General features: G+C 36.5%; 1 protein-coding gene and 1 non-coding gene across 4 annotated transcripts in view; both read left to right on the top strand.

Annotated features, from left to right (window-relative positions):
* The window catches only part of IPO7 (importin 7), a 38,463-nt gene extending 20,546 nt beyond the window's left edge, over positions 1-17,917 (top strand). Inside the window, exons 11-26 of one of the 3 annotated variants that reach the window (XR_012995851.1) lie at positions 711-787; positions 1,144-1,260; positions 2,046-2,135; positions 2,658-2,823; positions 3,522-3,682; positions 4,558-4,686; positions 6,275-6,341; positions 6,419-6,544; positions 6,852-6,949; positions 8,389-8,484; positions 9,495-9,715; positions 9,820-10,025; positions 11,213-11,419; positions 12,542-12,658; positions 14,925-15,949; positions 17,788-17,917. Coding sequence is in view for 2 of the 3 variants with exons in the window: in XM_076344018.1 (XP_076200133.1) it covers positions 711-787; positions 1,144-1,260; positions 2,046-2,135; positions 2,658-2,823; positions 3,522-3,682; positions 4,558-4,686; positions 6,275-6,341; positions 6,419-6,544; positions 6,852-6,949; positions 8,389-8,484; positions 9,495-9,715; positions 9,820-10,025; positions 11,213-11,419; positions 12,542-12,658; positions 14,925-15,022 (1,976 nt within the window). In the remaining variant the exon portion in view is untranslated. Of the gene's footprint in view, positions 1-710; positions 788-1,143; positions 1,261-2,045; positions 2,136-2,657; positions 2,824-3,521; positions 3,683-4,557; positions 4,687-6,274; positions 6,342-6,418; positions 6,545-6,851; positions 6,950-8,388; positions 8,485-9,494; positions 9,716-9,819; positions 10,026-11,212; positions 11,420-12,541; positions 12,659-13,236; positions 14,706-14,924 lie in introns of those variants that run through there. The other 2 variants (XM_076344018.1, XM_076344020.1) reach the window with 2 other exon arrangements.
* Positions 2,333-2,514, top strand: LOC143163900 (small nucleolar RNA SNORA23). The gene has a single exon (XR_012995990.1). It is a non-coding gene; the product is annotated as a small nucleolar RNA SNORA23 (small nucleolar RNA).
* Positions 17,918-19,396: the final 1,479 nt, after the last annotated feature.

The raw sequence follows: 19,396 nt of genomic DNA, 5'->3' as shown, positions 1-19,396 counted from the left end.
TTCACACATGGCACAGTTCAGAACAGATTTACCGTAATGGTAAATGAAACATTATGAAGTAAGGCTAGCATTCCAGACTTGTCTAATTTCACCTCCTGTGGCTGGCTACTTTGTTGTTGGGGTTTACTATAAGTCTATGCAGTCCTTTCAGGCTGGGGAAGGAAGAAGATAGTTCAGACTTGCTGAACAAATTCTTCCCTCCACTAGGACTTTTATGTGGCTAGAACAAGGAATCTTGATGGGTTTGGGATTTTCTTATCCCTCAGGTCAGGCAGACCTGTAAACAGTAGAGATATTATACAAGGCTCTGATAATCTTCTGCAGAGAAATAAGAAACTGAGCATTTTAACTCAATCAATTATGTGTGCTTGCCTGTACAGCAAATAACATATACATCAAAAATTGACCGCTGTGTCTGCTTCTACTGTTACAAAAGATTTATCTTAAAAATAAGGAAGACATAAAATTTCAAATCGGACATGTAGAACCAGTGATCACGAAAAAGGTGAAACATATGTATCGGGAATCTCCAACCATGTGTTACTGTTGTTTGGTCTTAGAATATCTGTAGTAAGAAAGCATGATTAACCACCTGAAAAAAAAAGGAAAATTGTTGCTCTTTTGTTTCATATTAAATCATTAGGTTACATTAGGATCATGAACTGTAGTAAAGGACCAAAATTTATAGCTGTTATATGTTTACTTAATAGATGTATTTGAAGACTTCATTTCTCCAACAACTGCTGCTCAGACTTTATTGTTTACATCATGTAGTAAAAGGAAAGAGGTAAGCTATTCAAGGATTTTACTTAAATACAATGTTAGCTAGATTTAGTTTATAGTCTCCACTTGCTGAAAGAACTACTAATAAAAGTTTCACTTTTCTGCTCTCTGTCATAGTACACTAAAATTTATCATTTCTCTCAAATTTATTTTGCACGGGTCTATTTGTGATTTTTGTATTTGCCAATTCCCCTAGGACCTATCTATCAAGAATGTTGTGTGATTATAACAAAGACATAAAACATTATCCAAATTCCAGACTTAGAGCAGATTATTAGAGATTTAAGCATTTCAGATCACTGAGAATGGTACCTGAGACCATTGATTGAAATACTTTGACTAACCTTACATGTAATCTAGGTCTTGCAGAAGACAATGGGCTTTTGTTATCAGATCCTTACGGAGCCAAATGCTGACCCTCGTAAGAAAGATGGTGCTTTACATATGATCGGTTCTTTGGCTGAAATTCTCCTAAAAGTAAGCATAACAGATCTGGTGGTTCTTTCGGTTCTTTTTTTTTCCCTCCTTTGCTTTCTTTCACATATAGTGTCTTAGAAGGAATGAGAATAGCTCTTTGAGTTTACAAGTTTTTGAATCATTGCCAGCTTTTTTTAAAGCTGTTGAACTTAATTGTTTTGGTTTTGTCAGTTTAATCACACAAGTTTTATTAGGTCATGTTCAAGTTCAGATTATTGTTTTAAGTTCCTTTAAGTTCTCTGCTTCTAGTAAGAATTGCTACACCATTTCCTGCGCTACACTTAACTACGTTCACTGTTTTTGTGGAAGGAAGGAAAAAAAAAATCCATCCAGTGAGAGGCTGTTGATTTAACAAGATCTTTTCTGTGTATAGAAGAGAGGAAATAAAGTGAAATTAGCAATCTTGTTCAATTAGAATGGTAGCAAAAAAGATGCAGGGCATGGACTTGTATTTGGACCATAGCTCTGAGAAATTTCCCTGACTGCTCTTGCTTTTGATACCAGAGTAATGTACTGCCAAGCAAAAGGTGTCTCTAGGAGTCAAAAAGTGACAGGAAAAGTGTCACTATTTTGACTGAAAATTATAAAAGTCCATATAGGATCCAAGTTTAATTACTAATATGGGATTTCATTGTTGCTTAATGGACTTTAATAAAGGGGGAAGTTAAAAGTCTGAGGGTTCTGTTATGCTGTTCACACTTTTATATGTGACTTTTTTTACTGGATTAGAAATGCATTTTTATATAAAGTTTTTAACTGATGTGTTTCTATTCATATTCTGACAGAAGAAGATATATAAAGATCAGATGGAATATATGTTGCAGAATCATGTGTTCCCTCTTTTCAGCAGTGAGCTGGGTTACATGAGAGCACGGGTAAGAAAGTGTAAGATTTACTGTTAGGATACACTGTCTGTTCCAGCTGAAGAGTTCAGGAATATTCTTTAAATTTTTCCCTCTAACAAATGCACTCCTTTCTGCACCTTTTCTGTAATAAATTGTATGCTTATTTCAGAGATTAGTAGCAGTCTTTGTGTGATTGTAGCTAGCTACTGTGTAGTTTTAAAATGGCTGCAGAATTGTGTGCATAGTTTTCCATCTGTGTCTGGTGGTATGGTCTATTTGTGTTTTGCATTTAGACTGTACTGCTCACATAAAACCTGTGGCCAAAGATGAACTTGAGATCATAGTACTGGTCTAGTGATGTCTGAAAGACAAGCCTCCCACTGGCCAGCCTCCACACTCTCAAACATCTTCACCTGTTAAAAAGTTTTACAGTATCTTTATTCAACAGTAGTTGTATTCAGATTTAATAATTTGTGTAGGTTATGGGTATATGAGTAGTTGATAATCCTGTTTGTAGGTTTTGTAACTCTGAATTTGTTCAATGTCTTTCAGGCTTGTTGGGTTCTTCATTATTTTTGTGAAGTCAAATTTAAGAGTGACCAGAATCTCCAGACAGCCTTAGAACTCACAAGACGGTGTCTGATAGATGATAGGGAAATGCCTGTGAAAGTGGAAGCTGCAATAGCACTTCAAGTTCTGATCAGTAATCAAGAGAAAGGTAGCCCTCTTTTCTTCAAGCTACAGCAAGCTTTAATGGAATAGGCATTAATACTGCAATGTTCAGGGAGACTTATTCTCTTCTTTCCTGATGTTAATTTACTTCTTGCAATTGTAATTTGTAATCACTTACTGTAATTTTCCAGCTGGGAAATTTTATATTTTTTATAAATAACATTATCACAATTTCATGGTACAATAAATCCAGTTCTAGAGTGCCTAGTCATTGAATCAGAGATACAGTGGCAATATAAGCATATCTGTCTCAGCATACATTCATTCATGTTAAAATTTATTTTTTTAAAAAAGTTGTCTTTATCCTGGCAGGCTTAGTATTCCTGAAGCTAGCATAAAAGCCACAAAGCAAACATAAATTCTATATCAAATAATTTGGCTAATTTGACAAAAATGTGTATGTACCCATTCCTGTTCAATTAAAATTTGCATTGATGGGTCATCTTGCATTCCATAAAGACTGTAGAACTCTGGTTTTCATACTTCAGTTGTGATCCTCTTGGTATACATTTTTATTAAAAAATTGTTCTGAATGTTAGTATTGCTATAATGATTTATACTACCTATGGTTTTGGCATATTAATGCCAAAGCACTGAATATTAATAAAGTATATATTGACTTTCTTATACTGATACTGTAGTTTTGTAAGAATGTCGATTCAAGTATTTCCACTTGTTTTACAGCTAAAGAATATATTACTCCATTCATTAGACCTGTAATGCAAGCTTTACTTCATATTATAAGAGAGACTGAAAATGATGATCTTACTAATGTGATTCAGAAGATGATCTGTGAATATAGTGAAGAAGTTACCCCAATTGCAGTAGAAATGACACAGCATTTGGTAAGACTTTCTGGTGACTTAGGAAGATGCTTAATATGTGAAAGATTGGTATTTAAAATTAAGATAGTTATCCATCAATCAATAGCTGTTGTTACTCCAGTCTGCTTAAGTGCATTGATACAAGTAATTTTCTTCTACATTTAGACTGTTTTTTCTCAAAAGTAGCTTCATAACTTCAACTAAATGGAAATTTCTAAGAACAATTGTAGAAAACTTTGTACGTATTTTCTCCTGATAGTGTTAGTAATGAATTTTGGTAGCACATTTTAGGTAGTCTCTACAATGTGACTTAGCTTTTCTGTTTTAAAATGGGAAATTAAAGAGCAGATTTTTAATAAAAAATTTGGTGTGAAAATAATGTTATGTTGTATGTAATGTGAAAATAAAGTTGAATCTGCAGGAGAAATTCAGAGCTTAAATGGCCATACCTAGCAAGTTGTACTAATGGTTTCAAAAGCAGAGGTCAGCTCAGTGCTTCCCTATTAAAGGCGTTTGCCTTGGAGTGAAAACTAAATTGCACGTCCTCTCTAGGAATGCCTGCAAAGTGGTCCAGGCTAGTTCAGCTACCAATTAAACCTTGTGTCAGGAAAAACTTACTCGTAGAAAATGTGTTCTTTTGCATGGAAAGTAATGTCATTTTATCTTTTTATTCATGACTGGATAAAGGATAACAGCTCAAATGGCTTAACATGCAAATTTTATCAATCTTGAAAACAAACTCTGGAATGGAGCAGTGACCTAATATTCACACACGTTTTCTTAGCAGAAGTCCTCCTTAAATTGTGCAGAATACCAGACTTGCACAATTGTTCTTCATCTCCAAGCACGTCCTCATTAAATGACATATTTATGGGTTGTTTTGCTATTACATGCAGGCAATGACATTTAACCAGGTGATCCAGACTGGACCAGATGAAGAGGGCAGTGATGACAAAGCAGTGACAGCAATGGGAATCTTGAATACTATTGATACGCTTCTCAGTGTAGTTGAAGATCACAAGGAAGTAAGTAAAAATTACTCTAAAGCTAATATGTATTGTCTAAGACACTGCAAGTCTTCTGTAGTTCCAGTGTTCCTGACATGGTTATCTGAAAAACTGTCCTTTCAGCCAAAAATATCTTAAAACAGAAAACAGTATCATGCAACAAGGCTGTAACCGAGTGGGTCACATTTCTAACACAATATGTGTAGTAATAGAGCATAAATATTGCCACAGTGTTTCCCGTAAGAATCCAGGTTCTTGTTCAAATACGTGGAAGCAACTTGTCTTCTAGTGGATGGAACTCTGTCAGCTCAGCTAGAAAAACCCATCTGATTTGATGAGGTCTGCCCTTCAAAGAAAATAAATAAAACTTCAGTTAGCTTTGAACATTGACTCTGCTGACTTAGTTTGCTCTCTGCAACAGAATCAACGTCTGTAAATACAGCTGTTGTGGCTATGCTAAGTAATAGGGTTTTTTACCTGCCTAATCTGCACAGTAGAATTCTCCAGTGTGATGAAAACTTCTGTTATTTAGTTTTGTTGTACTGAATGGACTAACTTCTGTCCAGAGTACAGCTTGTTCAAAAGATGCTATTGCTGATTAAAATCGTTCTTGACAAAGTCAGCCACTGTTGTTTGATAAATACATTATAGTTTTTTTTTAGTGACTAAACAGTTCAGTAATAAATCGTACCCTCAGGGTTCTGAAGACTTTACTAAGGAAGCAGCATAATAGGAATTCTGAATGCCCAAGGGTGGAATCCAGTGCTGCCATGCAATAAACCAAGTTCGGCTCATTTACTTGTTGCTAGCTGCTCGGCAAGCTTTTCATGTACTTGTTTTTGTCAGCAAATTCTTGCTATCTATAGTTTGTGTAACAATATGCTAGTCCTGAGGAACTCAATTGTAAAATGTTGATCAGTAAACATTTATATTTAGAGACATCTCACACAGGATGACCAGTGTTCCATGATAAGGTATTTAGCTGGTTAGTTTCAAATCCTGTCCTGCATAGCTAAGACCAGAAACTCAACCCTTATTTGTCCCTATGCAAGGTAAGTGCCCTAAACAGGTTAATGACTGTTTTGTTAGCTGTTCTATGGACTAATAAATAGTAATTGGGAAGAACGTCTGAATCTGTAGACCAGCATTTAGACTGATTATCCACATACCATATGAACATCCTAAGCTAGGCTTGGGAGATGGTTTGGTATTTGTTTTTGGTTTTGTTTTTTGAAATTTCACTTTTCCGGAACAGCACATACTTTCTGCAACTTCCATTGCTTACCCCTTTGATATATACATTTACTTACTGTGTTTTAATGGGACTGAACTGTTGCATAGGGTTACTGTCAGGCTGTTCTTTCTAAAGGATACCCTATAATGAGATTCTTCCAATATTCAAAGAATATTCCAAAACCACCTCGTATTAAAAGCTATCTTACAAATCCTTAGCTAAGAGTGCTGCTTTTATACCTTAAGTGCTGTAAAACATGAGAAATTTTGAATTGTTTTCAGAAGACTATATTGTATAAACTGCCTTAAGTAATTTTACTTTAAAATGTGTTTCATTTAATCTCCAAAACAGTCATAAATCTCCTTTTTTCAGATTACCCAGCAGCTGGAAGGGATCTGTTTGCAAGTGATTGGCACAGTTTTGCAGCAGCATGTATTAGGTATCTGTACTTTTGTTGGCTTATTTTTTAAGCGTATGGGATTGGCATTAAATTTACCTAGATTCTGTTTGTTTTAGAGTTCTATGAGGAGATCTTTTCCTTGGCTCATAGTCTGACCTGTCAACAAGTTTCTGCACAAATGTGGCAGCTTCTTCCTCTTGTTTTTGAAGTCTTTCAGCAGGATGGCTTTGATTATTTTACTGGTAAGTAATACAAATAAATCAGAAAGCCAAATGGTTTCATATATGTGATTTCAACCATACAATTGCATCTTGACTGAAATGTTAGGAGAACACTAAGGTGAGGTTATGTTTGAAGTATTTTATTCTGCTGTTGCTGCAACCAGACTTGTTTTGCTAAGGCATCTATGACTAGATGCACGCTTATCTTGACAAACGTTAAGCAAGAACTGTAATTAACTTACTAATACATAGATTTCAACCTGATTTTAACAGCTTGTCTAATAAAACATGCAAACAATATCTAACTGTGATCATTCTTTTAATACAGACATGATGCCTCTCTTGCATAATTATGTTACTGTTGATACAGATACACTTCTGTCAGACACGAAATATCTTGAAATGATCTACAGTATGTGCAAGAAGGTAAGTAGATTCCTTTGTGATAGCAAAACCTGTGATCTCTGAAGTAATACACTGTTAAACTGGGTACTTTTTTCCACAACAGCAGACTGAAACTGAAGAATTTTGATGTCTGCTCTTAAAGCATTATGCTATTTCACATCCTCTGCGATTGCACAAATTATTAAGTTATTGCAGAGAAATTTAAAGAGGTTGCATCAAATTTCAGATATATGCTTTTGCTAAAAGGGAAAAGTAAATCATACACGACAAAAGCAGATTAAACAACCCAGGTTTTTGTGCACGCGTGTTTTGTGTAATACACTTTGTGCGTGCAAAACCCGCATATGCATATTGCAAAAGGTAGATGGTTTCTTTTATCTGAGATTTGTAGCCTCACTATGGCTAGGATACCACATACCATACATATGCTAAAGGCCTTAAATCTATTAGCTAAAACAAGTGGAGTAGGGAGGGAAAGTAGAGGGATAGGAATAGGAAGTTATTTTCCCAAGTTCATGTCAAGGCAGTGATGAAAGCTGGGAGCAGACTGCACTTGTTTTGACTCAGTCCAGTCACTTTTGGGCAGTGTTTCTGTATTTAACTTAGCTTATCAGCTCCTGTGTATTATAGGTAGCTGCCAACTGGGCTTTCTTTATCCAATCAATATGTAGAATACAAAGCTTTCCAGAATGTTAGCCCTATGTGAGGAAATGAACACTTCTTTATAAGATGGTGTTAATATTTTATAATCTCTAATAGTAATCTGTGGGGATTTCAGTTTTCCCCTTCTGGATATCGTGTGTTGTGTCTATATAAGAACTATGGTGAACTGTCAGCTGCCCTGCCCATGGTATTTTCTGAGTAATTCTTTTGAAGATGTTTAAATATTATAGTGAATAACTCTTGCCAGCCTTTGTTTGAAAGCAAGTTGCAACCAGGCTGATTAGGCTGATTGTAAATACTTGAACATTTTATATATATAAAAAAGAAAATTAGCCTGTTATAAACTCTTAGTGATTAGTGTTTTATTAGCTGAGCATAGTGAATCTTCAAAACACAAGTTTTAGGTATTGCATGGCCTCCCACTGGATATCCCAAATTTGTAAATACAATTTTTACAAAATTCAGTACATGAATGCATTAGAAAAATTTTTGGTTTGTGTATGGAAATAAACCTTTGCAAAATTGCAGCTGATGCTTACACAGTTACTGTTGTAAGCTCTACATCCATAGAGTTATTGAATATTTGTACGTGTAGATTAGTTTTACCCGCATTCAGCAATGTTTCAGTTTCTAGTTGTGACACTGAGCCATTGCTGTAGATTTGGCTGCTTCACTGACAGATGTTTATGCTAGCATTGTAATAGAGTGGATAAATTTGTATCAGCTTTTCAAAGCAAAGCAGTATATAGAAAATACTTCTTGAAGGGATATAATCAACAGTAATTGTTACTTTTCAGGTTCTTACAGGAGTTGCTGGAGAAGATGCAGAATGTCATGCAGCAAAGCTGTTAGAAGTAATTATTCTTCAGTGTAAAGGGCGTGGCATCGATCAGGTTGGTAACAACTTTGGTTGCTACAACTGATATTTTAAGAAGATTTTATTCTCAAATATGAATTGATTATGTATTAGCGTGAGTTCTGTTCTGAGAAGTTTGTGTAGTGTGACTAATAATCCTGTCTTCTACTTCAATGTTACTCAGTTAACAGCACTGCAGAGAGGGTTATTGTACGCTGTCTCCAGAATTTAGGACACTGCAAAACTCAAGTGTTTTCATGAATCTGGAAGAATACTGTTTTAGGGGTATCTTGGTTCTAAAAGTCAATTAATTATATTCTAAGTGAATTCTAGTGAATATTTCATTAAAATTATTCAATCTGTCAAGTTAATAGCCTTGAAATAAATAAGAATGAAAATGAAGTTCCTAGAATGCCAGTTAATGCCATAGAGGAACCAGGGTCGTCTTTATGCACATACGAAAGTTGGAATTTGAGAGATGAATTTGTGTGCTTCTGCTGTGTACATGACAAGCAGTATATAATAGCTGTTTAAACATTTTTTGCACGCTTTTTAATACTTATGCATATGGTCCCTGGAAACTTGAATTTTTAATTTATTTCAAAGAAAATCTTCTGTAGCAAATTTTTTTTTCAGTGTGGCATCTCTGAAGAGACTACTCCTTTGAATAGCTGTTTTCTTGGAATGTTAGTAATAGCTCTTGACTTTGTTGTGGATATTAAAAAAGACTAAGTTGGTTTTTTCTGGACTTCCTAGTGTACACATTTCCTCTGTTTTTCATTTTTAAAACACAAGATTATAGAACCAGGAATTACATCTACTGTGCATGATGTCAGAAAATCCCTGTGCTCAGAGTAGATTAAATTTTTTCACCTTTTCATTTCATCTTCGTGTATGACCTCTGCTGGCAGTTAAAAATTATTCCCATTTTATGCCCTCTGTATTTATGTGCCAGACTGGTTTTATGCCATTTCTCAACTTTACTGTGAAATACAGAACTACAAAATTTATTTTGGTAACTAAATTTGTAATGGTCTCACTTTTCAGTGCATACCTTTATTTGTGGAAGCTGCGTTAGAGAGATTGACCAGAGAAGTGAAAACAAGTGAACTGCGAACAATGTGCCTCCAGGTTGCCATAGCTGCTTTGTATTACAATCCTCATTTACTATTAAATACATTGGAAAATCTTCGTTTTCCCAATAATGTGGAGCCTGTCACTAATCACTTCATAACACAGTGGCTTAATGACGTGGACTGTTTCTTGGGGTAAGTGTTTCTAATTTTGAAGATTCTTCTCTGTGATACACCTCTGTATTACCTGCTTGTAATCATAACAAAACTTGCAACTTTTTTACTCTTTTGTTTTGTAGACTTCATGATAGAAAGATGTGTGTGCTTGGCTTGTGTGCTCTTATTGATCTGGAGCAAATACCACAGGTTTTAAATCAAGTTGCTGGCCAGATCCTGCCAGCTTTTATCCTTTTATTTAATGGATTGAAAAGAGCATATGCCTGTCATGCAGAGCATGAAAATGACAGCGATGATGATGATGAAGCTGAAGAAGATGAGGAAACAGGTATGGAAACTGAAACATCGCTGTTACTTTGTATTTCTCATTTTTTCTGATGGAGATTGAGTTCCTTTGTGGAATTGTTCAGAGTTCCCTAATTCAAAAAATCAAAAGCTGCAGTAGAACACTGGGTATCTTTTAATGACTTTGAAGTATATCTGACTTACTTTCCAGTCCCTCTTAAAAACTAACTTCCTAGGCTGTCTCTTCAAAGTCACATCAAGCTAGCTTTTTGTGTGTGGATGCTGTCGTTGCTGAAAGGAATTATTATTGGGGCATGTTTCCCATTTGAGTGAGGGGTAAGAGTCAGTAAAAGGAGTTCGCAGGAATCCTTCTAATCCATTGTACAGTTTGGACTATATATTACAAACTGTCCCATGAGCTGCTGGTGTTTTAGCTGTGTATTGAAAATGACAGTTCTTGTGATATTTTTTTTTTCCTGGACTAATGTGATCTCAACTTCATCAGCCTTTATAGACTTTCTTCTTCATACAGTCATTTCACAAACTTTCACATCTTTTGCCATATTCTTCATATGAAGTTCAAAATTACCTACAATTTCCCATATACTTCTTTCTTCCACCTTTCCCTATACTCTGCTTAAGCTTTTAGTTCTTGTTCCCTATTTTTATCTTTCTGTCATCAGCCTGGTGTCTTTGAGTGTGGAAAACCGTTCCAAACAATCACTCACAAAGGAGTATCTGTTGGTTTTCATCTATCTACTTAAAGCCCAGTTTCTTTTTGATCTCTGCTGTTGAATTCTGGACTCTCCAGACTGTTGTCATTATACATCATTCATACTATTACATTTTTTATTTCTCAAGCATTCTTTTCAACAGCCCTTTTGAATGTGCCTTTAAAAGTGTTTTCATCAAATTATTTCAAACTTTCTTTGGAGCACGAATATTGCTTTGCTTAAGGTTTTATCAAGTGCTGTTCCAAACTATCGGTATATACATTTTTGTGACAGAAAAATTTTCCTTTCCCACTTACACAGTTGGTGTAAGTGAGGGAAGAGTGTCTGGGGGGGGAAGACCATGGCACTAGGAGAGGAGTTAAATGAGCTTCCCCCTTTCTAGTCTGCACTATACCGTTATCAGTTCTATTGCCTGTTTTGCATAATCAGCCACCTACCTAAAGAGTTGTTCTTGCTATTCTTGAGATAAACTTTTTGTGTGTGATATTTATCTCAGAGGAATTGGGGAGTGATGAAGATGACATTGATGAAGATGGTCAAGAATATCTAGAAATTCTAGCAAAACAGGCAGGTGAAGATGGAGATGATGAAGACTGGGAAGAAGATGATGCTGAAGAGACTGCTTTGGAAGGCTATTCCACAATTATTGATGATGAAGACAACCCTATTGATGAATATCAGATATTTAAAACAATTTTTCAGAGTAAGTAACTTTATTTCCTTTCCTGGCCAACAAGTTGTTATTTTAACTTAATTTTAGTTAAATTAGAACCTGTTGAAAGCTTCCAAACAGGCTTTCCAATATGAGCTTTGAACAAGTTCCTTCTTTGGAAACGGGAAGCCAACTGCTGTGGTTTAACCCGGCAGGCAGCTAAACACCACAAAGCCGTTTGCTCACTCCCCCCCCTCCCCGTGGGATGGGGGAGAGAATCGGGGAAAAAAAGTAAAATTCGTGGGTTAAGATAAAGACAGTTTAATAAGACAGAAAAGGAAGGGAAAATAATAATGATGATGATGATTTTGGACATGAGGAAAAATCTCTTTACCGAAAGAGTGGTTAAACATTGGAACAGGCTGCCCAGGGAAGTGGTTGAGTCCCCATCCCTGGAGGTATTTAAAAGACGTGTAGATGAGGCACTTAGGGACATGGTTTAGTGGGCATGGTGGTGTTGGGTTGACGGTTGGACTCGATGATCTTAGAGGTCTTTTCCAACCTTAATGATTCTATGATTCTATGATGATAAAAGAATATACAAAGTAAGTGATGCACAATGCAATTGCTCACCACCTGCCAACCAGTGCTCAGCCAGTTCCCAAGCAGCAGTCACCGCCCCCCCGGCCAAGTCCCCCCAGTTTATATACTGAGCATGACGTCATATGGTATGGAATATCGCTTTGGCCAGTTTGTCAGCTGTCCTGGCTGTGCCCCCTCCCAGCTTCTCGCTGGCAGGGCATGGGAAGCTGAAAAGTCCTTGACTAGTGTAAGCACTACTTAGCAACAACTAAAACATCAGTGTGTTATCAACATTATTCTCATCCTAAATCCAAAACACAGCACTGTACCAGCTACTAGGAAGGACATTAACTCTATCCCAGCCGAAACCAGGACACCGATATTAAACTTTCAGAGCAGGGGGAGATGCTTGAATGAATTTATGGTGGGATGGAAGAGGTCAGAGGTTGTATTAGTGTTTTTAAATGTCTTGAATTATGTAACCCTAACAGAGTATTATTCTGATTAAAATGGTAGTGAGTTAGTAAGCTTTGAGTTACAGAACGTTTTAATGAATACTTTCCTTTTGCTTATGTTTTCTTTCTCTTGCAGCAATTCAGAATCGTAACCCTGTGTGGTACCAAGCTTTGACACAGGGTCTTAATGAAGAACAAAGAAAACAATTGCAGGACATAGCAACTCTGGCAGACCAGAGGCGGGCAGCACATGGTATTTTTCCTCCTTTATACCATTAATTGCTTCTTTCACTGTTTGAATGCTGTTTATGTGCTCAAGAAGCATAATACAGAAAATGCCTATAATCCAAGCCTGATAATGTTTTCATCAAAGCAGGGTTGTTTTACACTCCAGAGATGTTCGAAATCTCTTTAAGATTGTCAGGTCACAAAGCCTCAATGCACAAATTGTATGGCGTACCACAGGTGTAAGGAATGATAGAAATGTCTTAATGAAGTGGCCAAGTAAATAAAAGCATATTTGTCATAATTGCTTGGATCTGAAAACAATTGATTTGATTACCTGAAGGTGGATGAACTCTAGGTATGGTAACAAACACATTAAGTGGCTGACAAATTATTTTCTGATGTGACCTAGTCCAGCTAGGACAGACAATAATTCTATGGGTGGGAAACTACCAAATTATGGAAGTAGTATCCATCTGTAAAGCTACATTTTTAAGCCTGTTAAATATTTCAGATTGTTATTCCTCAATACAGATCATACAGATCTAAAAATATAGGAAGTGGGCAGATCTTCAGTTTTCTTCTTTTTTTTGCACGCTTTCCCAGGTGTTTGAGAGTAAACCAATATATATTGCTCCCTAAAGTCAAGGCTGAAGTTTGAGTGATCAGTCCAGTCTCACATCCTGCATGTTATTGAGCAATTACTACAAGATGTTTCAAAATAGAAGTTCAGAAATCTTTCAATAAAAAGATTGGTAGTAAGAATGCACATTTTAGAAGTAGTTTTTGTCAGAAAACAGCCTAAATTACCTCACAAAGCTTTAAGTGTCCAGAATCGTCCACTTTTAATGGTTATAAAATACAGTTTCACTGTGACCCCTGTCAAGCACTAGGCATTGTACTGATGAGATTATGTTCTACTTGTGCATTTTATAAGAAAGAATGGGGTTTTTTGGGTTCTTTTTAGCTGCTTATTCATAGAGCAAGTTAGGTTCAGATTTTGAAGTTTAACTTGAGCAACTAGATCCTTACAGGAAATTCTTGCATACTATCAGAGCATACTGATATTCCATTTAGGCTACCTACCACACATGGGGACATCCTGTTAGAAGGATTTGGAATATAATTATCTCTCATTAATGTAGCTAAGCAGAATTTCCATAAGCTAAGAGATTTGTCTTCTGTGCACTGTGGAGCTAGGAGGGAACAAAGTGATGCTCCCCAGGTCATGTTCTCCTTCATCAGCCATGGCAACATTTTTCTGGCCTGTTTCCAAAGAAACAGACAAAATGCAGATCCTCTAGATAATATGAGCTGTCCTGTATTTCCAGAAAGAGAGAGATTGCAACTACTTTGAGGTAGGAGAAAGCTCTTAGACTGGAAATGAGACATTAATAAGCATTGTTATCTTGAGCTGGGAATAATATAAGCCATCTTCTGCATTATCTAGATTGTAGTAAAGGTAGATAGAAATACACATTTCTATCTGCTCTTTACCAACCTAATTTTCAGTTGTCCATGCATTGGAGCTTGTAAAAACCAGTCTTACCATAATCTTCAAAGGACGGAATATGCAGCTAGTAAAACCAGACAGCTTCACTATCACTGTTAGTTACGGTGATGGATATGTGGACCTCAGATGCCTAAAGATCTTAAGGTTTGGTTGAAAATGAAAAGTGATAAACTTGGTAGTTTTCTCTCAGAATTATATTATATGGTCTAGTAGCCTAAACTCCGAATTGTCTGCTTGAGTATGGCGGGGAAATGTGTGTATACTAAAAAGTCTCTTTCTGGTGCTTCAGTGGCTATTTCTGCTTATATGGTTGAATTGAGATAGGAACACTGAAAACCTTGCTACTATCTGTGTACTGCTTTTTTGTACATGTGCTCTGTTACTGATTTGACTGAAAAGTCTATTAATGTTAATCAGAAAGAATTGGGCACCCATTAGCAAGTTCTGAAGTCCAGCATTCATTCAGGTCCTGTTTCTGAAATGTGAAAATTACATATTCATGTCCAAAAGCTAAAGTGTGGGCTTTTTCAAATATAAATTCATTTAAGCATAGCTACAACAATATTGAGAAATTAAAATAAATAAATAAATAATCAGTCCATCTGTTGTTTGGGGCCTGGCACATTTCCACTTTGTGGGTGCTGATTACTTTCTTGGGTAACCCCAGGTTAAACCTCTATCTCAGAGAGACTCAAAATGGTCAGTCACAAAATCTTAATCTGTTTTCCCCCCTACACACACACTAAAATACCTTCCTTCTGTTTTTTTTGTTTTGTTTTAGAATCCAAAATGATTGAAAAGCATGGAGGATACAAATTCAATGCTCCAGTTGTGCCAACTTCATTTAATTTTGGAGGCCCTGCCCCGGGAATGAATTGAATTATCACTTTTCCTGCTACTGTGTGATTGTAGTGAAGAGCTTGTGTTCCTCCCAATAGTGGTTCCAGAACTGGTTCATGTTATCTACAACTCACTCTAAACTAATTGATAAATAGATTGGACAAAAGCCCCAGAAGTGGGACCTTATCATGCAACCTAATACTGGAAAGCAAACCAGAGGGTTTTTTGAAGATAGGAAGAATCTGAATTTAAAGCTTCAAATGACACACTTTGGAAATCGGAAATCAAGAGGGGATGTCATGAAGGCAGCTTTTCTTTTTCTGAGGAAAAAAAATAGGCATGGGCTGCAGGACTATTTAAAACGTCTCATTTACAGGACAAGCTAGAAGGCAGACTTAATTTTTACACCTGTGGCGGTATGAGTATTTGCCCAATTTATTTCCCTTTTCTCCCTTCCTATTGGGTGTCTATTCTTTTAATGTAAATAAGCTAAGGTAATCAGATAGCCTTACTTAATCTTCATCATTTCCATTTATCAAGATTGTTCATATGTAGAATATTGGACACTTAATGTAGCACTACATAACTGATAAATCTGTAAATGAATTAGCACTTTCATATTGAAACAAGCCTGCTAGCCTATGTACAAAAATAGCAAAATGTTTGCTGTTTATAAAAAATAAAAATAAAAAATAAGGGATGTATTGGGGAAAATAATTTCAAGTTATTAATTTAAAATGAACTAGCAGTTTTGTACCTGGTGACTTTGTGGTGCAGTCACCTCTGGTTGTGACTTGAATTCGGTTATGTAAAAAGGGGTTAGTGATATTTCATTGCTGCTAAAAAAAAAAAACAAACTACCCTCCGTGTCCTTTGTTTTTCTTAAAGATCTCACTGTACAAGGTGAAATTTGGATACAAATGTGTACTGTAAGCACTGAGGAAAAAGTTATCTTCTCTAAAGCAGGTAAACAGTGAAGTTCTGCTCTTAAGAGTCGATTGAAGTGTGTGGATGAAACATCTATATATGCAATCTATTGAAAACACAACAATTTAATTTGGCTAATCTGGGCTATGATCTATGAATGCAATTTTTTCCCCTAATTTTGCAAAATATTCTTTTTCCAGCACATGGTAGTGCAGGTGCACTTTCCAGCACGTGGTAGTGCAGGTGTACTACTGTTGCATTTCATTCCCCCTCTTTTTGCACTCCGAGCATTAGTGTGTGCTGTTGTCTGCTTGATCCAGACAAGTGTATTTGAAGTTTTGCCAATCTTTCATTTCTGAAGCCACAATTTTCTTCCTTCAAAGTTGCTATAGTAACTAGTATTTTAGCTAGAGAGGCAAAATACAGTTCCCTCTGGGACCACTATGAAAACCACTGTATGAAGAAGCCAGCAGGGAGATGCTGTGAATGGGTTGGCTTAAATGCCCCCTTTTTCTTTTCTAAAAGCAAAAATCCATAGGTTTTTGATCTTGCCTTGAGATCATTGGTGTCAGGTCTTTTAAATCAAATGTTTTTTTTTCTTTTGGCTGTTTTTATATAAAAATGTCACCTGCTGTTACAATTGATAATAAACAAGCTACCTTAATTTAATGTAAGCCTCCAAAATTTAAATAACAGGTTAAAAACTGAGTTTATATCTGTAAAAATGAAATGCACATATATATATTATGATACTCAAAATGCAGTCTTCAGAAAATTGGTTTGTGTGGTGTGGTTTTTTGCATCAGCAGAGTAGCAGGAATTCGTGGTTTGGGGTTTCCTTGACAAGCTGACCAGCACCATGCTCTGCCTTCCATTTGTTTCACAACCGCTAGCGTTTCTCTGGGCAGGTGTAATGGGTTTTTCCAGGCACTCCTCTCTGGTCTGCTTTTCTTTGGCAAATACAATTCCCTGTGCACAGAGTGCTAATGTGAAAGACTGAGCCAGGACTATAATGCCACGTTGCCCTAGCCGAATACCAAAGGGATACTTTAAAAGCAAATTGTGGACTTAAAAGGGTGGATATTGCATCTGATGTGAAAAAGCCTAAAAAATTAAGCCTTGAATCAGAGTATCCATTATAGTAGTGGTATGAGAACCACGGTAGTACTTTTGAATCTTTAGCTAACCGGCCAAGTACATATAGCAGAACTGTTTTTTTGGTAACTGTGTAACTCATGAGCATGTACAGGTGTACTCTGGCCTCAAGATAATATCTAGACAAGGTTTTATTTTTGTAGAAAAAGGTGACAGACATAATTACAGCATGCCTCTTCCTGTGCATTCCTTGACCTTGAAAAATGCCCAGTTTGACATAAATAATTTCTGAACATCTGCTTGTTTGGGTATCTGCTTATCTTGTTATGCATCCCAAAAAATGCAGGAGAACCTTTTAGGACAGATGAGACAGTTTAGGACAGTTTTTGCCTCATGGCAGAAGAGACGACAGAGCAGCAGTGAGAAGGCTCTATATACAAAGCAGATGAAAAAAATGAGGGGAAAATCACCAATTTAGTGCCATTGTCATTTCTGGAACAGTTATATTTTTCAAGTCACAAGTCAAGGGAAGAATTTTATCTTGGTGTGAGGAATACAGTCTTTCTTCAAGGGTGCTTTTATGTGTTGCTAGACTGGTTAGCAAGGAGCATCTTTTTTAAGAATGGATCTAGAACTTTGCTTTCCTTTGCTCCAAGAAATGTATTTATATAAATTGCAAAACAATTTTGCATTGTTGTTGGTGGTGATAGTGCATTTTGTGATGCAATATATCAATTTCAGTGATACACTTATGTCAAATTTAAAATTGATCTTCCTCCTAGAACTTGCACTTATCTATTCCATTTTCAAGGATAATGCAACTCTAAAGGAAGAGCTGGGAAATTGAAAGCCTCTGTTTTTTCTATTATGGAAGATCTCCTTGGATTAATAAACATCTAAAGCAAATCCTTACCTTCACTTATTTCAGTGTGGTGTTTTGAATGTAGCTGTACTCTTACAGTACTTGGGAGTCCTGTTCTAGTTACATAGCTCTAAGGTTTGTATTTTCCTCTCTAAAATATTTCTTCAAGCAGAAATGTTAGGCGCAACCACAGTTCTCTTAACTGTTAAATACAAAAGGCTTATAGTATACACTTTTTTAAAATGTTGACATACTGGGTAAATTTAATACCCTTTTTTCCTAAATCACTATCTTAAAAGAATTATTAATAGGTGTCAGCATAGTACAGCAAAGCTCTGTTCAAATCTCTTGTAGCCTAGAATTACTACTGCAAGATTCAAGAAGTCTGCAGTGGATTAATTACAGAATACCCGACAATAAACATGCAGATGGTTTTAATTGTGCCTAGTAATTGATCCTGCTAAGTTTAATGGGTTAAGTTGTATTTTTCTAAAGGAAATTACCTCCTCTTGCGACTACCATTTCTCAAGAGTAGGAACATCATGAAGCTTCTGAGCACATTTTATCTTTGCATGTTTCCGTCAAGTTCCCTTTCCATCCTTCCTCATATGTACTTTCTCTTGCTAACCATTTTCACTTCCTGGGCCTCAATTTGTCCCCCTGTAACTCCCTTGAGATGCTGCTCAGAAACTGTAAGCACTTTGTACTTAAGTAGTTCATACTGTAGGCAGTCATACCCCTGCTGATGCCCTGTGTGTGTGTATTCAACACCAAAATACACGGCTGCATCCTTCTCTGTTTTCAGCAATGGGACTGGTGCTCGCTGATGGCTCCAAGCAATGCAGCTGAGGGAACGGCTCCTCAGTGGGTGCTGCAGGCTCCCGGGGGAAGGATGTGGTTCCAAAGTCAGTATTAGTGGCAGACCCAGCGTTGTCTACGTATGGGTTTGATTTAAAAGATGTGGTCAAGTTCAGGTAATGCTGGTCCAGGCTTTGTATGTTGGTAAAGACTTTACCAGTCTTCCATGACTTGGGCTACTACTTAAGTTTTTATCTTTGGTATATGATCAGCAGTGGATGAACACTGCTTCTGAAAATCTATACAGAAGTGGGCATCTGGTTTATTTTACAAAATGTAGTTGGGAAGAGCACTACAATTGTGAATTTCTGCTCAATCCACTATTCAAGTTTTAACCTGAATGCAGTAGTAAAAAAGAAAAAAAAAAAGGTTTATCAAAATTTGATAAAAGCTTGGAAGGTCCAAGGGTCTCTATATTATGCTGTTATGGACTCTTAAAAGCCAGAGTGGAGTCCCTTGAGCTGGGTTTTTCTCCTCCCTGTGCTCTGTGGGACTTTCCATATACCCAGAACCAGGAATGTGGAAAAGCTTCATTGGTCTGGTGTTGTGGCACGGATTATAAATTACTTTGCAATCAATCTGTAGTTTATTTAAATGCTGTATCATTGGTTTGCATATTTCTGCTTTTTATAACCATTCCTAGACGTTGATGCTAGAAACAGAAGGCACTT

This window comes from Aptenodytes patagonicus, chromosome 7 (genome assembly GCF_965638725.1).
Source record: "Aptenodytes patagonicus chromosome 7, bAptPat1.pri.cur, whole genome shotgun sequence".
NCBI classification, from domain to species: domain Eukaryota; kingdom Metazoa; phylum Chordata; class Aves; order Sphenisciformes; family Spheniscidae; genus Aptenodytes; species Aptenodytes patagonicus.
The sequence above is the reverse complement of the archived record's forward strand: the minus strand, read 5'-3'. Positions and strand labels throughout refer to the sequence as shown.